General features: G+C 34.8%; 1 protein-coding gene across 6 annotated transcripts in view; it reads left to right on the top strand.

Moving 5' to 3' along the window:
• The window catches only part of AP3B1 (adaptor related protein complex 3 subunit beta 1), a 163,574-nt gene that overhangs the window by 97,577 nt on the left and 45,070 nt on the right, over positions 1–20,927 (top strand). For all 6 annotated transcript variants that reach the window (XR_009747291.1, XM_061475765.1, XM_061475769.1 and 3 more), the window contains 5 exons: positions 1,469–1,580; positions 2,985–3,144; positions 5,851–6,025; positions 12,858–12,930; positions 13,778–13,884. Coding sequence is in view for 5 of the 6 variants with exons in the window: in XM_061475765.1 (XP_061331749.1) it covers positions 1,469–1,580; positions 2,985–3,144; positions 5,851–6,025; positions 12,858–12,930; positions 13,778–13,884 (627 nt within the window). In the remaining variant the exon portion in view is untranslated. The remainder of the gene's footprint in view (positions 1–1,468; positions 1,581–2,984; positions 3,145–5,850; positions 6,026–12,857; positions 12,931–13,777; positions 13,885–20,927) is intronic.

Genomic DNA, 20,927 nt, shown 5'->3' with positions numbered 1-20,927 from the left:
AATGTAAATGTATTGGAATATAGTGTGATTCCAGAGGTATATCATTGTAATAGGTATACCCAGAAAAGCACATGGTCCTTGTCATGAACCAACTTCTACAGTTAACTGCACATGAATTAATTTGCAAATAAGATGTTAGGCATAGAATATAGAGAAGATTCTAAAAAGTAGGTGTAACTTGCAGAAACCAGTGAACAGAAATGTGGTAGAACAAGCATTTCCCCTTTGTACTTTAATGTTACTTGTCCGCCTTCTTATATACATTTCAGGAAAAGAGGTATTTGTGTACAGACTTCTGAAAGCTTTTATGGGAAGAATCTGAAGGCATTCAGCTCAAATGGAGAACTATAAATGATAGGGTTGGCACAAAAGAACATGTAATGGTGCCTTTGTGCCCCCTCCAAAAAAAATATTTTGCAGGAAATTGATCAAATGGAGTAACATCCATGTACAAGATAATAGAAAACATCTCCCTCCAGTCATTTAATCTCAAACCAAACATGAAAATCCTTTCCTTTTTTGTTTTTTTTTTCCTCCGCCCCAGGTATATTCTTTGGAGAGTCTACTCATTGTCATGAATTTTACTGTATGCCTCCGCAATGTATATGACTGAAGCTTGAGTTAAACTGTCATTTACATCCAAAAGAATATTGGCCTTTTAAAATGCCAGTTGCTGGGTGAAACATCAGAAAGCATTAGCAGCTTTTGGTGTTGGAGAGGAAGCCAGTGTGTCTCTAGAGCCATACACCATTGCAGGTTGCTGTTAGAGCTCTTTCAAAAGTTCATCTTATTCCAGATCACAGCAGTCACTGAAGCAGACCTGTATCACACCATGTATAGTTTTCTGCCTATTTGTTCAGATGTTTTTTGCTAGCTTGAGTTTTTGTTTTGCTTCTCTAGTAGTACAGGGGAATACAGAAAGAAAAAACAGTATGGCCAAAGTGTTGACGCATTCTGGTATTCTCTTGGTGGTAAGAGTTACTTTTATTTGGAGAATTGCAAAGAAAGTGAAATACAATTCCTCTGTGGTTGCTGGAACTTCTGCTGCTTACTGGGTCAACTTCTGTTTTCCCCTTAAAATTTGGGATTATAAAGGTGGCGATTAGCCATATTTACCCTTCATTCTAGTGATAGGCTAAACTTAGCTGTATCTAGAGATAAAACTCTCAGACTTCAGGTTCTTTTGGCATAAAAATGTATATATGATTACTGATGCTTTTAATCTGCTGTAGTAAATCTTTTTCTAGATTCTCTAATAGACATATCCCACCTTTTATAGGTACATACAAAACTTCTGGTTCTCCTGTTTGTGTAAAGTAAGAGAAGTTTAATAGTTTCTCTTCACTTGTTTACAGGATTTATTTTAGGAACTGCTGAATACTTCTACTGCAAGTGTTTTTCTTGGCCATGTGTATCTTTTTTGTATTGCTGGTGGTAAAAGTAAACTTACATTGAAATGTATTTACAGGCAAAGGAATGGACTGGAATTCTGGGTAAACCAAAGAAAGTGAAACCTACTGAAAAGTTTTACTCTGAATCAGAAGAGGAGGAAGATGAGTCTGCCGGTACCAATTCATCAGGTAGGTATTTGGAAAGCAACTTGCATCTTTGCTGCCTGAAGAACCGTATCTTCAGAACGGACCTCTGCTTAAAAAAATTGAAAAAGTTGCAAAAAAAAAAAATCCAGAGCTGTATATAAAATAAGGAAATCAGAGGCAAAAGTTCACTGAAAATGAGTGTATACACAGCTACAGTGAATACAGTGATGTATTAGCAGTACTGCAAAATTAGCAATAACTAATACAGATAGGTCTTGTGTATGTATTTAACGAATTACTTTGCTTGTTTCCCAGATAAAAAAGCTGGCATGCTATTTTCATCCTGCTTTGAGTCTAGTAAGAGTGATGCGAGTTTGTAACTCCAAGTAAAACTAAAGGCACCTAACTTTTTGGGGGAAAAATGCCCATATCCTTGTTTGTTGGGAACTGTAAGTCTTGGGTGTTTTTTGGATTTCATCACGGGTGAAGTACTATTTGGATATCATGTGCTGCTCTGTTAAATGAATGGCCAAACTTCTTTAACTCTGTAGTCTTTGATGGGGTTTATTCAGTAAATTGTGTTATAGTATTGCTCTCAAGTTTGACACGATGTTTTCTATTTATTATAATGGGAGTCATGATGGAGAAAATAACTGACATCTGCTGTTTAAGTTCAGTGAGCAAAGATTCCTTTGACCAGTCTCCAGATATCTTAATGCTGGACAGGCAGTTCCCCAAGACAGCCATTTCAGTAGGTGTAATATAGTTCAGGTGTAATGAAGAACATCATTCTCCCAGGTCCAGACTTGAGGCACACAAAATGTTTAACATTAGAGACTTTAAAGAATTGTTCCATTTAGTTGAATGGAAGAAGGGCACCTTAAAATCTGAACACAGAGGTTCTTCCCTCTCATTTCTAAACAGAGTATGCAGAAGTGCTTAAGAATTGTATCACTGAAATTAATGATGTCTGAAGCAAGATAGGAATATAGTCACTTCAGATATTTGAATATTTGGTAACTGTATGATTGATGAATCAGTGATTCAGTCATCATTATCAGTATTCAAGAGCCTAATTAGGCAGTTGTTTGAAAAGATAATCTTGCACTGAAGTGAATGTATAGGTTAGAGAATCTGAGGTCATCTCTGACTTCTGGAAGGGTTATGTAATTTTGAAGAGCCACATGCAATTAGTTTATTATTTGGCTTTCTAATTTGCTAAAGTATATAGGCTGAAGAGGACAGGGCTTTAACCAACAAAATTTTGTGAATGTCGGGAGAAAGTTACTGTCCTACCTGCTGTTGACACAGAGGAAATAATGCTAAAGCTTTCAATTGGATTGTAAAATCCTAAAACATTGTTTTATTTAAAACAAACTTGGATTCCTAAAATACTTACTAGGTAAGATATTAAGAAAAAGAATGTAAGAGTTGGTTTTATTTCAGAGGGTGAGACTGGCAGTGAAAGTGAGGAAGAAGATGATAAAGAGGAAAGCAGCAGCAATGAGAGTGGTGGGAGCTCCTCTCCCAGTGAAGAATCAAGTGACAGTGAATCAGGCAGCAAAGAAAGTACTGCAAAGAAAACATCTAGAGCTGATAATGAAAGGTAGGTATACATCTCTATGTTTTTAATTTTTTGTGATGCTAGCTGTTCACCATGCTTCCTATAAACAGTCTGCTAAGCAGTTAATTAGGCTTTTTGGGGGGTGTAAAGGCCAAGAAATGATGTCTCCTGTTTCAGTGTCTGTCAGTAATATTCAGTGTATGAACAGGGTTTATATTTTCATATTAATCAGACTACTCTTAGTTTGGAATTAATTTCTGACTTCAGTAAAATCTTGGGTGGCTTTTTAAAAATTGATGTAACCTTGGGAGGCTGAATAAGCGATCAAACAGTTGTGTGAAACACATAATGACCTTTTGCAGCAATTTTGCTGAGAGTAAAATTAAGTCCTTCAACACTTTGCCATTATATAACTAAGACAATTGATTTTTCTAAATAATATTATATTAAAAAGATTATGATCCAAATATTCGAGGCAAGGGCTGTGAAGGGAAACGGTCATGATATTTAAGTGTTAGCGCTTTTTGAGATTGGCCATTATCAACAATATTATCATGTATTAAAGTATCATTAAAATTTTGAGTAATTGGGGCTAATACCTTGGATTGTGTGAATCTGTTTCTTCCACTGCTGTCAGCAAGTGGCCTCTGCAGACATGATCACCCTTTACTCTGTAGTCTGCTGCCAGCTCACTTGATGAGTTTGCAGCTCAGCTCAGTCGTGGCTGACAGCGCTGATTGGGGCGCAGTACACACTCTGCTCCTTTTATTACAGACAGTAATTAAAGCAGCTTGCCTTGCCACTTCCATAACAAACACAGCGTAATGCCCTAATTATGACTTTATTAATTTAAGTCAGGATTTAATGATTTTAAAAGTGATTTATATTGTTTTTCCTGTTCAGAACAAATGAAATCTGTAGGTTAAATTAATACAGGCTTTTCATCATTGCAAAGTTAAAGATCTAGTTACCAGTAAATTCTTTTTATTAGAATAACATCTGAAATTTTAAGCAGTAAGGTAAACAATGATTACCCATCAAAAGTGGCTGATGTATAATAAAGTAACACTTTAGTCTTCACATCTCGTCTTAGAGATAAGTGAAGAGCAATTGCTGAAAACCAACTTAACTGCGTTTATATAATGTGTTCACCATAACTTCTTTGTTGGTGCAACTAGAGTTTCTTTTCAGTGGCAATGAAGGAAATGTAGATAATTTTGTCAGTATCTGTGTTATACATCATGAATAAGAGAATTTAAATGGTGTTTGCTAGTGAATTTTTATGTTTAGTTCATTGAGCTCAACCAAGTTTTTAAAAGTTGTCAAATTTAAATGTAATTTTGATTTTAATAGTACCTGTTTTTTCACCATGATTTTAATAATCAGGTCTGCTACACTGGATTATTTTTTGTGAAGTGTGTATTCTTTCAGTTTTAGCTTTGACAGCTTCAAGTTTCTTGTTTTCCAAATATAATGCTTTTCACTAGAATTTGCAGGATTGATTTCAACTTCAGTTACATAGGTAGGCAATATTAGCATGGCTTAAATGTTAATACTGATTTTTAATAATTTTGATTGAACATTATTTGGGCAATTCAGTCCTGAATAGCTCTTGAGAGGAGGAAGGCATTGCCCTATTTTTCTTTCTGTCATGTTTTCGGTTCTCCTCTTTTTCCCTTCTAAAATCACTGCTATCTCAAACAGTAATGCAGCATAGTACATTCTTTTCTACTGCTTCTAAAGCTAAGCAGAAATGTGTAACAACTTAATTTGAGTCCAGAGGGACTCTTAGTAGTTGAGTGGTCTGGATTTGTTTAATTATTGTTGACCTTGTTACCCTTCAAGCGCTTTAGTAACCAATTTATTGTCTTGGGGCAGTAGCTGAATCAGGTGGTATATGAAACACCTGATTTGGAAGTATAAAATGGTTGCCTGCAGGGCCAAGAACAGAGGGTTTTTTTCTATATGCAACACTAATTTACCTGCTTCATGATAATTATTAGAGAACAATTTTCATTTATTGTGATAATTCTAGGTGGTAGCTTCCCCCACCCCGAGACAAAATGGTGATCTGTAATTGGCAGTTATAGTGTTATTAGAAGCAAAGAAGGCAGAGTTTAATAATATTCAGTAGCTGTTAGTGCAGAGCAACATAATACAACATTGCCAGGGTGAACAGAACTTTACTGTGGGAAGAATAGTGTGTCTGAAGTCCATTGCTGTAAGGTACTCAATATGACCAGAGGTTTCAGAATGTAGTAGCTCTTCTGTATAAACCCTTTAATGGGTTGAAATATTTGTAGACACTACAGGTCTTATTTCTAGGATGTTTCATTTAGAAGAATTAATGAAGAAATAAATTCAATGCATTGATTTTATTTTTTTTTAAGCAACATTACTTTGCAAAAACATCTTATAACCCTTCAAGATTCTGTTAATCATAGGTGGAATAGACTGAAAGTTTATTTATATAAAAGGGTGTCTGCACTTCTTTCTGAAATGTCCCAAGCACTATGCATGCAAATAATTTTAATATTTAATGTTCACATTTTTGTTTGGCTGTTTCATTGGTTTAGATTATATGTGATGATTTCTTTTGTAACATCTTAGCTGAGCTTTTTATCGTAAACAAATACTGATTAAAAATCCTTTAAAAAAAGACTTCAAAATGTTAACATGATATCTTGCCTAAGCAGATTACTTTGGTGGTTTTACATGTCTCTTAAGTTGTGTTTTCTTAATGTGTAGTGATTCAGAGGACACTGAAAAGAAAGCAAAGGGGAACTCCAAAAAGTTAAGCACATCCAGTTCCTCTGTTACGGAATCTGCTTCATCAGAAGAAAGTTCTTCAGATTCCAAGTCAGAATCAGATTCTAAAAGTGACTCTCAGTCTGGAAAATCAAGAAGTACTACCACTAGTAAGGTAAAATAAGGTTTTTTTTAAATGCCCTATAAAATAATGGGAAGATGCATCTAACCCTCCATATGTGTTTCTTTCTGCAGGAATGGAGATAGTAGTGGTTTTATGGCTATCTAAAAACCCAGAATGTCTGAAAAAAAATTTTGACCTTTCATAGAAAGATCAACATTCATAGAATCATAGAATAGTTAGGGTTGGAAAGGACCTTCAGATCATCTAGTTCCACCCCCCCTGCCATGGGCAGGGACACCTCATACTAAACCATATCACCCAAGGCTTCATCCAACCTGGTCTTGAACACAGCCAGGGACGGAGCGTTCACAACCTCCCTTGGCAACCCATTCCAGTGCCTCACCACCCTAACAGGAAAGAATTTCCTCCTTATATCCAATCTAAACTTCCCCTGTTTAAGTTTTAACCCATTACCCCTTGTCCTGTCACTACAGTCCCTAATGAAGAGTCCCTCCCCAGCATCCCTATAGGCCCCCTTTAGATTCTGGAAGGCTGCTATGAGTAGTTTGATAGGTAAAGCAAATAAGAATATTTTAAAATGAAAAGAATATTTCAGTTTTAATTCTATTTTTACTTCAGATACATGAAGAATAATAGAACATTATTATTTTTTAATGAAAGCAGGGTAGTTTGCAAAAGTAATATTCTGATTCGGGATGATTATTATCTTGAAGTATGATTACTAGAGAACCTGTATCTGACAGTGAGCAAAGCCAAGAAACAAATGTTAGTATATTGTTTCATGAGAGTTTGAAGACATTGTAATAGAACCACTAGCTGCTTTTAAAATTTCCTATTAAAATTAAAAGTGGTTCTGTTCATGCATCTTTACTGGAGGTGTTTACATAAATTGTAGAATGAGTATTCTTAAGAGTAATTAACTTTTTATTGCTTGTCTCTGATAGGAATAAAGCTTAAAACTCATTGCGTTACTTCAAATTGTATTATCTTTCTTACAACATTGATGAAGTAGAAAACTTTCAAATGTATCTTTTTAAAATTGGATTTGGAAATGTTTGAAGAAGCAAAAATGTTCCACAGAACCATTCATGTGTCAATTTAGATTTAATTCCTTACCTTAGTAAAGAAAAGGAGGTTAAAAGCTCACTGTATTCAAGCTACCATTATGAAGCTAAAGCTTATAGCATGAATTGGTTTCTGTGTCTCTACCTTTCATTTAAAAAATAAATGGAGAAATTTGTGCTTAATCTACAAGGTAGAAGAGTAAAAATTTCTGAAACTTACTTTTTTGTTGTCAAATATTTCTTGTGCATTTATTTCTGTATATTTTTTTTAAAAAAAAGGTAGAACTGTAGCTCAAAAGTTTCCATTTTAATACCAATATGTGGCTTTGAAAATTAATACTCTGATTTTGGATTAAGCCAAGACATTTCATTCAGGATTACTGTATAGAATGATGAATAATCAAAACAGTCATTGTTTGTTGCATTTGATGCAATTGTAGAAGCTGGTGAACAGGTGTGTCTTGAAAAATTGAGAGGGAAGGCTGTAACTTTATTAAGCTGTTTCAGTGTGCATTTCTTTTAATTGAGGAAATAAGGTTCTCTGTTTCTCTAAATGGTGAAATTGTGTTGTCCATGGTCTTTGTTTTCTAACTTTATAGCTCTGTGTAGGAATTCTGTGTAGTAACCTTAATTTTTAATCTATTCCCTTTATCAAGTAGAACAAAAGATGAAGTGAGACTATAGCATTTGAGAAGTGGATTTGTGTTTCTACATTTTGGTCATTGTTTCCTTCCCAAATACCACACTGGATAATGCATCTATGACAGTTTTTTCTAGTAGAGTAGGCAAACTGAATCTTGCTAAAAAATAGTCACGCAAGAAATACAACCTAAATCTTCTCAGAGTAAACCCCTTTGGCACTAGATGGGATGTTAAATAATTCTAACAGCAGCTTCTAATATTAGCACAGTCTTTTTTTCACCAGAAACTAATAGGTCCTCTGACATGCTTAGTTTTGAGCAGCCAAAGCAACACCATGTTCAGAGAGTAATGTCTGCTCTGTGCTGCATTGTCCATTTTTCTCAGGGTATCAGCGCCATTGTCCATGATTTCTTTCTCTACAGTTACGTAAACCTGTTTTGTTCTTTCACACGATATTTGAGGACTACTAGCATAAAGAAACTTTTTGTATTTTAAAACAGCAGTCAAAAATGCATGAAGTCAAACACGCTGAATAATGCGAATGCCCAAGAAGCTTAGGATTTTGTTGATGTCAATGGAAAATTGTCAAGCCCTTGGATTTTAAGAGAAAGAATGCTACAGTAGTCCTGAAAGCTTACTTGATTAAGAAGCAATTGATAATGAACTGTGAAGAGCATTAAAGATCATAGAATCATTGAATGGTTTGGGTTGGAAGAGACCTTGGGTAGGGTCACTCTCTACTAGACCAGATTGTTTAAAGCCCCATCCAACCTGGCCTTAAACACTTCCAGGGATGGGGCAGCAACAGCATCTCTGGGCAGCCTGTTCCGGTACCTCACCACCCTTATAGTAAAAGATTTCTTGCTAATGTCTATGTAACTCTCTCCTGTTTCACTTTTAAGCCATTCCCCTTTGTCCTGTCGCTACATTCATTTGTAAGAAGTCCCTCCAGGTTTCTTGTAAGCCCCTTTAGGTACTGGAAGCTGCCCTAGAAGTGTCCCTAGAACCTTCTCTTCTGTGGGCTGGACAAGCCCAACTCTCTCAGCCTGTCTTCTTAGGAGAGGTGCTTTAGCTCTGTTATCATCTTTGTGACCCTCCTGTGGGCAGGCCTGTGTCCCTCCTATGTGGAGGGCGCCAGAATACAGCGGGGTCTTGTTTTGAGGTACATTTCTTTTTCAATTTTGTTTTGAGCCTTTATTTTGAGGTACATTTTACAAGAACCACCATTTTTATTTTATTTACAGGAAAATCTTGGAACTTTTCTATTTCTTACCTGACTTCTTTTCAGGCTACCCAGGAAGCAGATGGTTTCAGCCAGGCTCTCATAAACACGTGATTTCATTCTGGTAGAATTTTATTGGAAAAACTATTACTTACTTCTGTTATTCTGCTACAGGGTGTTCTTAATTCTGTCAGTATATATGGGGAGATGATTCATTAGGATTTCCTTTCCTTTTAAACAAATTATTTTCTGAATTGCATATTGATGAGAGGAGTAGTTAGTAGGCTTTATTTTTATTGTTTCTCAGTTTGCCCAAATGATGTATGCTACATGTATGTGGATGTGTTTTGTTGGGTGCCATTGCCATTTTCAACAGAATTTTCATCATTAAAAAGGTTCGATTACACTCGTGGGAGCTTAATTTGTGCATACATCCATGCATTTATTAACATTAAAATTGGTTAAAAAAATTTCAGGGTTTTTTTTCTGCATATATTATTGTTTTTTTTTCTTAAAGAATCATTTTGTAAAAGCTGTTGTGCTCACTGTAATTGAGTGAATAGAAAAGTCACTCTCTTGTACTGCAGTGTTCTATATTATTTTGAAATATGGATAGTTTGAGGTGTTCAGATACGTATTATACTGTAAGCATAAATACTGTAGAGCTAAAATGCAGATTTGCAGATGATGCATGTATAAGTAGGTGTCTCTACAGTGAGATTTTAAAATCAGCTAGTGTTGACCTCCTTATATAGGTATAATACAGTCACTCAGCTGTTAAAAACCTGATCCACTATTTAAAAAATATACAAAAACAAATTGTCTATCTTTCTGCCTGATCTCTTTTCAAGTGCTAACACAATGGAAACAGTGGGTGATCTGTCAATGCATTTGGATTGTCAGTGATGGTTTTGTATAAATATTGGGAGGATAAGAAATAAAATTGCACAGCAAAATATGATTTCATCTGCCTTTTCTCTGCAGCTCCATGGCTCATGCTGCGGTGTGAAATTCTCATTTTACACACTTTGCAGGCAGAGTACATGAATTATGCATTGAGCAAGAGAAATCTCCTGCTTCAAGTTCTATATGCATTTACCAGGTTCTATCTCTATTACCAAGATGAATTGCAAATGGAGAAATGTTTGATGGTATATAGCTTAACTTCTTTGTTTAGTATTCTGCTTTTCCCATAGTGGGCTCTTATGGTAGGAAACTGTTTGGGTTATAGTGTAGACATAGTTTTAAGAAAAAAAAGATTAAAAAAATATGTTCCAAAGAAATGCCAGACACGTCAGAGTCTTTTTATTGTCTTGATTTAGAATGCAGAGCCTTTTTCATTCAATAGAAATATCTGTTGGTAGTGTTTGTTGCAGTCATTGGTTACTCATTATTCCTAGAAAGCCAGTCAATTTTCTTTTCTTGGAAAAAGTGTATTAAAAATAATCCTGTTTGTAATAGGCAAGACTCCTGTAAATAGATTTCTTTAGTGTTTTGTACAGAATTGAGCACAATATATATGCACTCATCTATTTAGAAATATTCATATAAAAATATGTTTATGTGTGTGTGTAGCATGTGTACACATATAAGTAGCTGAGTATTTATTTAAGCTTGACACACTTGACTGAAGTAGAAAATAAGTTGTGATCATACTTAATGTTAGCTTTATCTTGATTTAGTTAGCATGCAATTTTATATTTCCCAGATGGTGGGGTTTTTTATTTGTGGCTGGTTTGGTTGGGTTTTTTTTTGTTTGGTTGTTTTTTGTTACAGTAAACTGATGTATGTAAGTACAGTATTCTGATAGTGTGCAGTGAAAGGTTTTCTTACCATGCATTACCTTGATGTAATGATTCTGTACTTGTCCCTTATCTTAGGACCATTTTATTTTGTTTTGAAGTATAACAGATAAATTCTCTTGAAGGATTTTTCCCCGTTTTTAAAGCTGAATTATGTAGTATATCAGAAATGCATTTTCTATATCAAGCTTTGTAACAACTAACTTAATAACTGCAATAGAATGGCAAAATGAATAACAGGAAAAAACAAACTGAAGCATTCTGTTGGTGTTATTTGTGACATAGAATGTCCCATCTTATTTGTCTTTAGTAAACAGGTTAACAGTAAGAGGATTTCTTGGCTCTGAGTCCTAATTTTTTTAAACATCTTGACCTAGCAATGCTGACATTTGCAGAACTGAAGCATATTCAAAATTCTCATCTTTGTGCTATAGCCTCTCATGTGGTTGAGCCACTTTTTACAGATTTTTAATTGGCTGTATAATAAAGGGATTGGAGAAATCCCATATCCCATCCGGAATAATTAGCAAATATAGAATTCTGACTAAAAACAACCTTTGAACCTTAATCATGGTTGGAGATAGAACTATGTCTTAAGGATAAGTGGGGATAAGGAATGAAAGAGTTCAGAAATTGAGTGAATATATTTGCATTTTCTTTAACAGTGTTCTCTTTTAGTATGTTCTGATGTCTTAAGAGTTTGTAGTTTAGCAAAAAACTTGTGATACATAGTGTATTGTAAAAGCACTGCAGGTAACAGCCTAACTCCTGATTTAGGGCTAAATATTCACCAAATGGTGCTATAAAAAGACGTGGAATTCATGAAAATAATTGTCATGAAATCTTTTTGCTGGCACTTCATTGACATGAGTAATTCTACTCGAACATGTAGCTTATGAAGTATACTATTCATCCTTATTTCAATGATTTATTTAAAAAAAAAAAAAAAGATTGTTTAAAGAAGCTGAATGACTTGACAGTGATCACAGTGAAAGTGAAAAATGAAATCTGGTAGTTGTGACCAGAATGAAACTCGAGGTTCATGAAGCAGAATTGCTCACTAATTCTGGACAGGGCATATAAGGAATGGAATACCATTAGCACCATTTTAAATATATTTTGTAAAATTTCCTTTGTCCAGAAGAGTTTTGTGTTTCAGATAAATAAGCAATAGTGGAACACTCAGTATTCATAACAGTAACAACCATTTAAGTGTGTTGATTAAACATGATTTTTTAAGTAGTGGCTTCCATTCTCTGTTCACAAGATTCTTCTCCTAGAATATCTAAAGTCCATATGTAATGATCACATAAATGACTACTGTCTATTTGAGCCATGGGTTTATTGGAAGAAAATGATGAACAGTGGGAGTCCATATTGAGTTGTGACATGCTAAATTCTGTCCTGAATCATCACTGTCTAGACATCTTCTGTATGCATCATGAATACTCGCTCTTATTAGATTTGTTTTGAACTGCTTATTAGCTGAATTGAAACAAATTTTATTGAAATATTATTTGCCAAGTCACTGAGATTACTCTTCTTACTGCTCTACTCTTTACATAAAGTACTGCTGATTGTTATTATTATTAGAACTTGATCCTAAGGCTTAAAATAGAAACTCTTTTTGGAGACAAAAATCAATGTTTTGTCAATCTTCCAGCAATTAAGTAAAATCCCAGTAGATGATCGGACAGGATTCCATACTCCTAGATAAGAGCAAATAACACAAATTTCTTACTGAATGGACTTTTTTCTGTTTTTCAGATGGAAACAGAAATGTTAGTACCAAAGTCTTCAAAAAGAAAAAAAAAAAGCTTCTGTCTCTGTTTTAATAGTCTCAAATGAAGTGTTTTCTTTGAGTAACAACTATTATTAAGAAAAATGGGGTTTAGAGGAGTAAATGTAAGTCAGATGTGGTGTTTAGGCTTTGTACAGCATAACTGTACAAAGAAATCTTTCTTACTCGGTGAATTCTCTGAATGCTGAGCTCTGAAAATGAATGCATTTTTTTTTTACAGCTGAGAAAATTCACTTTGCTTCATGAAAGTATTAAAATTGTTTGGGGTTTTTTTTGTTTTTTTTTTTTTTGCTGATACTGTAAAGGATTAAATATTCATATATTTTAACAGAAAGAAGAAAAAACAGTACAAGATAGAAAACCTCCAAATAAACAAGACGTGTTTCTCTTAGATTTAGATGATTGTAAGTATCTTAATTAAAGGCTAACTTTTCCCATGACATAAATTCAATTCTGTTAATTCAATGAATTTTAAATGTGTGAAACACTGATTCTGTTCATCTATCGTAGCAGCTTCCTGACAAAAAAAAAAAAAAGAAAGCTTAGACTGTCAACTTATTTTGAAGCACAGTTATTACAATAGGTGATTCTGTTTGTTTGGTTTGGACCTGAGAAACGGTTTCAAAATTCAGAATATATTGATATAAAAGATTTATTTTAAAAATTGTTGTATGTTTGGACTTGTTTTTCGTTAAAGTGAGCTTATTTTCTCAGGTGCCAATGGATGTTACTTGCACATCATCTCTGCAATCTGTGAACCATTGTGATACTATAATAAGATGCTAAAAATCACAATTTTGAAGAACAGTAAAATATAATCTTGGAAGGGTAGGGTAGAGGTGGCACTCGTTTTTGGCTATGCTCTGTAGTGCCATTCTTCATGTTTGCTTCTCTGGGTGCAATACATGTTAGAATTGTGTTAATGTGTACTTTGCACATAACTTGTAAATGAAAATGTGCTGCGTAGTATGGATTAGGCTGAAGGTTGAAATAGAGGAAAAAATCGGAAAAGAGGGCAAAATACTTTTAATGTGAATAACACGTCTATGTATCAGTTTTATTTATATTTTCATTGTTTGAGTGTTGGTGCTATATGTCTGAAAAAATAATCTATTAAGAAACACGTATACAAGGATAAAATAATTGTATCAACACTTAAAACCTTTTTGCACTTAATAAAAATAGCACGTTGTCATTTCAAGTATTTTAATTTAAAAAAAAAATAAATATCAATTGCCTTCCTATTTCTAGTCTGTCCTGTGAGAACTCCTGTGGCAGTTCCTACAGCAGCTGTTTTGTCCCCAAGTTTAACAGCAGACCTAGAGGGATTAAGTCTGCCAACTTTATCCATCATTGATGTAAGTAGCTTTTAAAAAAATGGGTTGTGTGGATGAATGTGTGAGGAGGTCTTAAATTAAGATTTCACATACTTTTGAAGCGGTCATTAATGATTGGGGTTTAAAATGTTTTCACCTACAAATATCTCATATGAAATTCTGCTTTATATGCAAGTATGGCAGCTTTTTTTGGTATGTAATAATTATATTCTGAAATGTGGAAAAAAGTATGAATATTGCTTGTCTGATTTGGATGCCTTCAAGGATTTCTAACTTTCTCTTTCAATCTTATATTTTTCTCTCTCTCAAGGGAAACTTTAATTCACAGATTAAGTACCCAAACTGTACAAATGTTTCAAATCATAATAGTTGCTACACTACCCAAATAAACAAGAAAATCACATACGTATTAATCCTCAGCCTGTTTGTTTACCATACGTGCCTCCAATTATGATGTTTTGCTACTTGGAAGTAATTTTTCATGAGTATACAAAGCATAGTCCCTCGGTGCAAATAAAAAGGGTATAGATTTACAATCAGTGGTGTATCAGTATGTGTCATGATTCATTCTGTTAGTGCTTTCTGCTTTGTAGCACTTTCCATTAGGGAATCTCAAAACTGTAGGTATAATTAAGGTTAGCAAAGTCATGGAGGTAGAGGGCATTCCTTTGTTGGGGGAAAGGATAGACTGCATTGTTTTTTGCTTAGGTTTTTTTTTAGTCATTTTCTGTTTCCAGTTTAAATTTGCAATTTAATAAGTAATTGCAGTGGTATAACATAGGATACTTACCCTTGTGAAAGTGGATGGGAGTGACCAAAACAAAAACACCAGTGGCATAGGCATTTTTTAGCCTAGCCTTGTTTCTAATGAGGCTGGTATATAGAACCTACACTGCAACTTTAATAATTGTTGGTAAGGTGCTTTGTGCTGACTTTTGGAGCAGTACTTTTTCAAAATTAAATACGTCTTACATAAATGAACACAAACAATTTGACTTAAGAAATAAAAGATCTTAGCTGATGATTCAGTTTTCCATTTACAGGCTTTTAAATTTGGTGTTGAAAAGGTAAACTCTAAGATTATTTGTTGGGTATTAGCCTTATCTAAGAAAATTGTGATGCAGTTTAAATTTCAAGCAGAGCAGTAACAGTGGACATGCAGTCACTTTGCCTGGTGCATAGTGGTTCACGTGTCACACAGTCTGAAAATGCCAGAAATACTATTCCATGTTACTTTGCAGTGCAGTATGCAGCATTAGGTGGCAAGCCTTTGTTTAACTACAACTGGATTGTTATTCCTGTGATTGCAATCCCACAGTTGCTTCTTTGCCGTCCTTTATGGCTTCGATAGTTCAAAACACAGGCAGTTATCTGTTTTCCTGGCACAGGGTTAGTTTAAGAATAACTTTGGTGTCTTTGTTTTACTTCAGAATTACCATCTTTGAGGGTAAGGTAAAGATAGCAATTGGTAATGTTGGATGCTTGAGAACACCCCCTGTTTGCCTATTTGACAGTATATGAACACATTCCTCTCCCACATCCATGCTTGTTTTCCTCATGATTGCCACTATTCATTTGCTAAATTGCTTCTTTCCATTCTAAAGAAGGCAGCTACAATGAAATGGAGGTGATAGATAGAGCTAGAAGGTATAGGATGAACAGTGGACAAGTTCTGCATGGAAGGGTTGATTCTACAAAATGCCTCTCTCAGTACTGCTGAGTTCCTGGTAAAACATGTAACTAGCTGGAACATTTCCTCACACTCCCTGCCCTGCGCACAGCCCAGATCACATAAAAACTAATTGTTGCTGCCTGGATGGTATTACATGTTTTGGGCTGTATTTTGTTTTCAGATCTAAGCTCAACTTTCATTACCATTGATAATAATTGTAGATGTACATGAGGTCTTTTTCTTAGTTTTATGCACCAGGAAGCAACAAATACTAAACACTAAGGTTAAAAACTGGTTTTTTTTCTATTATTTGTTCTGATAATATCCATATAGTGTAAAAAGTCATTTGCAAGTAGATAAATAGCTGTTGTCACATGTCGTTCAGCACCATCAGACATAATTTTCTATAAAATGAAAAAATAAAAACAGCTTTTAGGACTTCATGGGGGAATATCCATCTTAAAATAGTACTTGGAATTTAATAAGTGATGACTAATTCTAAAAATAAGGAGGATAGTTGTCATACTTCAGAAAACTTTTTCTTCCTTCAGTGGGAGAGAAAATGAATATAACTGTAGGGCACATGCCAAACTAACAGTGAGAAATTAATTTATTACTGGGCAATGGAGAGCATGGAGTAAAAATAGATAAGTACAGTATATGACCCTAATATCAAAGAAATGTAGCAGCCACTTATCTTGGAATATGTCAGGCAGTCTATTATTCAAATCATTCAGGACTGTAATTGAATACAGTTTTGGAAAACTTAAAACTCCAAATTCATAGCGGCTGAACATTATAGAAAGCATAAATACAAGAATGGTTTTACAGTAATGGTATGGGTCTCTTTAAACCTACAAAACCTAAATATCCCTGAGTAGAAACTACAGTGCACAACCTAATGCTTTGTCCTGTGGCTAATTTGTTTTTATGATTCATGTTTACGTATAGCACATGTTCCTCTCATATAAATGCACACATGCATATTACGGTCTTTTCCAGGAAAAGATAATTGGTGCATGTAGTCTTTCTTCAGGTGTTTCAACCAAACCAGGTAGCTGAGGTCACCAGGGGCTTCTATAGGCTTTCCAGGATGCACAAGCAAGAAAGTTCAGACCTGAGTGCCTGTGGAAACTCTGCATTTGGAGTCAGTTGAGTTTTAGATGCTTACATTTGCAGGTTTGAAAGCTAGTTAAAGACGTGATGCTGTGAAAAATAGGAGGTGAGAGAAAGCTGCAATTGTCAGTGTAAAACTGTTATCTGAAAACACTGAAAATGGGTGTTGTCCAAAGGGGTTATGAAGTGGGAGAAGAGGGAACTGAAAGCAAAACTCATGAATTACATAACGACTGGGAGGGTTATAACCGACCACAGCGAATAATACTTTGAGCAAGAATGCTGAGAGAAGGAAGAGGAGAGCTGTGGTATCAGAGAGAAGCAGAAGAGGGAAGTGATCATCTCTTCCTACCCATCACACAGCTGATGAGAAAAAAAACTAAACCACCTGTTCTTTTCTCATTAGCTTTTTAGATGGTAAAAATGTACAAGTAATTACTCACTTAAATGTGTGAAGCCCTGAATGTGCTCCATATGGTAATTAACTAGTAAAAATGACACATACTTTTAAAAATAAAATTAGTGAAAAGGAAATACTGCTTTGGTAGCAAGAAACTTGGTATGATTCACGGTGTTAGTGCAAAGAATTGACAGCTGGATAAGAGCTCTGATGGTAGCAGCAGTTGTATGGGGCAAAAATTGTGTGGAAGTATGGGCTGAGTTTAATAGGTTTTGAGGGAAAAAATTGGTTCCCCTGCACCAAGTAGACGATCATTTGGGGAAAAAGTCAAGGGTGAATAAGAGAAGTTCGTGATAAAAGCAAAAGAGGGGAAAACTGCTGTTGCAGTGAGGAGGTATTTATAAAAATATTTGATGCAATAATTTAGTGTTATTTATTATTGTGCATATGGAATTATGGTGTAATTGTAGAAGTGATACCACCTTACTTACTAAGGTTTTATTCAGCATGTTCATTATATTCTCTTGATAGTAGTTATTACCAATGATAGTTTTATTGTTTCCTACTTCTAGCAGTTCCACAGAAACTGTTCAGAAAGTGAAGAGTAAATCATCATGTTTTGTTTCATGTCTTCGACAGAACTTTTGAATGTGATCCACTTCGAGAACTTCTTTAGAGTAGTGATGTGTAAAGCAGAAATAATAACTTTTGACAAAAGTCAAGGTCAAGTTGCAGACCTATCAAACCAGGTGATAAATACATCTAATTTCAAATTGAGCACACTTACAGAATTCCCTGAGAAACAGTAAACATAATGTCCCTCAACATTCAACTAGAGATACTTTCAGTATAGAAAACCTTAAATGGTGTTTTTACCATTTCTAGGTTGTGGGGGTAGTCTTTACAGGGGAAACTTTCCTAACATTTACGTTGCTTTGTCCATTTAGGCTGTTTCTCATTCCATAGCAAGTGTTAAAACTGACTCTGAAGTATGTTCTTTTCCTGCATGAAGGATCTCTTCATAGAAGTACTGGGAACACAAAGATTGTGCAATGGATTAATACCGTGGCTGTAGTCTGGTGTGCATCTTGCAGGACAAGTTAGCATAAAATGCAAAACCCTGCATTAGAGAAGTGGAGTTCTTCCAAATAGTCACTGGTGTGTGCTCAATGAGTTTTATATTTTCAGAACCTTGTTAGCAGTAATTATTTTATAGCTTAAATACATTTATCATTCATAAAAGCTCTGGTCTGAGTTCTTATTTCAGGAATGGCTGTATCAGAAGAAGCATTAACTTGTTAATAGCATGAAAGAGATGTAGTAGAATTGTTTGCGATAGCAGAGGTCTGTGTGCTTAACTACCATTGATTTTTAAATAACTAGTTTCATATTTCTGTCCCTCTTAGGGCACTTCTTCATTTTTTTACTGAGACAAAATATAGTTCTTTTAAATCAGTTTTCTATGTTAGCCACGTCTTCTCTTCTCTCAGATGCTTTTGTATTAGGATAACACAAGCTTATGATATCCTTGATATAATTCTATTAATTTTTTGTAGTTTACTGTTTGCCCTCTTGTTTTTCATCTTCCTCTAAGAAATCTGTTGTTCTTCTGGTGTTTCATCACCGAAGAGATTTTTCCTATGCAGGGTTTTCATTACACATCTTCTCATGCCCTCCTTTTAAGATTGAAATTGGGAAGGTTTGCTGGGGAGAGGTGGAGGGGGAAGTGTTCAGCAAAACACGCCATGTGTATCCTATCCCTTTACATGCTTGCAACTTGTTTACGTTGTTGACCACTCTTGCGTATCGAGATATTTTTAGACTTTTGCGTTGTTTTCTCTGCAGCTTCGTTTTTTAAGATTGTGCTATTTCCATGTGGAACAGTTTGAAGAATTTGCATTGTCTCCATTTTTTCCTTACTCTGTGCTGCAGAAGATTTGTAACTAACATAAGCCTTAGTTGAAACCACTTGCTGCAGATACCATGTCAGAAGAGTGCCTGGGAAAGTTTGTACCTATGTAGCAAGTGAAAAGGCACAGTCTTAAATTTTAGAGTTAAAAAGCAACTTAGAGCCAACAAAAATTTAGCTGTACAGCTAATTAGGTGTGACTGAAGCTTGTGGGAAGGCAGCGTGGTCCAGTGGATACAGAACTGGGTGTTACATATGGAAAATGAATTCTATTTTTGGCTTACTACTTGCTGCGTGATCTGGAGGGAGTAGCTTAATCTTTTAGTTTTCCATCTGAAAAATGAGGATAATGATGCTTATTCACCTGGGGAAAGAATTTGGAGATCTACAAATGAATGTAGGTGCTCACCAGCAGATATTAACTATTGCCAAGACAGGAGAAGGAATGAAACAAAGACCTCCTGCATGCTTCATTTCATTTCTTTGTGTTCATGTAAGTTTACTGTAGAAGATGGTGTTCTTAAATTGCTAACATAGTATATGCGTTACATCAAAAATTTGAAAGTTACAATGTCCTTTCAGAAGCTGCTTCCACATATTTTTAAAAAATGATACGTTGAAAAAATTAAAACCTGCTATGACATTTTTTAAAGTGTCATTTCACCTTTATTCTTTAATTAGGAATTCATTTTTCGGTATTTGTGATATTTGTGTCAAAACCTTAAAAATAACCCATCTTACGTTTATTAAAAGCATTAATACTTAACAAGCACTACACTTAAGAAGAACCTTCAACTTCTTTTCTTCTAAATAAATTGGAGAATTTAATTTGGAAGTTCAAACATAATCGTTCTTCTGAGTCAAAAGCAAGTCTGTGATACAAGGCGCTGGACCAACTCGTGCCCAGTCTGAGAGAGATACTATATTATTAAGAGGGGTTCCCTCCCTATGGCAGGGGGGGTTGCCTGCCCATGGCAGAGGGATCGGAACTAGGTGATCTTAAGCTCCTTTCCAACCCTAACTGTTCTATTATTCTATGATTAATAGGTATAATCTCATTTATTTAGTTGTTTACTGTGTGGTTTAGTACTAGATATTCTCCAGATTGGGTCTTTTATTTATGCTTTTATATGTAATGTCTACATTATATAATTTATATTTATGTTATAAGTTTTATACTATGTATAATTAGTTAGCAAATTGTGTATTAATTGTATTCTGAGTAATTGGGGCTTTGATTAACAGTAATGCTTTTGATTCAATGCTATTTTGCTGTTTTATAATCTTGGGAGTGAAGAAGATTAAACCAATATTCAAATATTGTGTTTTAAAAGTGCTAAAGTTGCAAAGTAAATTGCAATTACAATATTAAAGTCCAGTTTATAAAATAGAACTTATAGGGGATGGAGGTTTTGCAAAGAGAGAAACTGCTTTAGATAACTTGACTGTGGGGAGACCCTTTATCTTTTTTTGCCTTCTATTGAAAATCAGTACTGTCCTTAAAACTGATCCAACTTTTTTGATAATTCAATGCTTAGATCTGTGAGAGAATTTAAAGTAGTGCTGTTTTTTTCTTTCCAACATGAAAAATAAATATATTTTGCTCCTTAAAACAGGCTGCTGTAAATAGAGTTGGTGCTAGGTATTTAAAAACAAGCGTGTGTAATGCATGATGATGATTCCAAGAGTTATTCTTTAAATATGTAGTGTGGTAATGTGTGTAAAATAGGGTGTGTCTGTATGAGTGTTATGCTGTGTAACTCAGAAAGACGAGAGGGAGGGGCAACATCAGCTCCAATTTAGTTTTGTTTTGTCAATAAAACCTAGCTCTTAAAAATTTCAACCGCATCTTCCTAAGGTAACATTTACCTCCTCACACCTTTAGCATCTATCAGACATGACATGGGACATATTCATTGACCCTAAAAATTTTCATCAGTCTCATGCACTGGAAGGGGGCAGCCCCA

The sequence above is a fragment of the Pezoporus flaviventris genome, unplaced genomic scaffold (assembly GCF_033815535.1).
Source record: "Pezoporus flaviventris isolate CSIRO_AGI_PZ_B2104156 unplaced genomic scaffold, CSIRO_AGI_Pfla_v1 ptg000090l, whole genome shotgun sequence".
Lineage (NCBI taxonomy): Eukaryota > Metazoa > Chordata > Aves > Psittaciformes > Psittacidae > Pezoporus > Pezoporus flaviventris.
The sequence above is the reverse complement of the archived record's forward strand: the minus strand, read 5'-3'. Positions and strand labels throughout refer to the sequence as shown.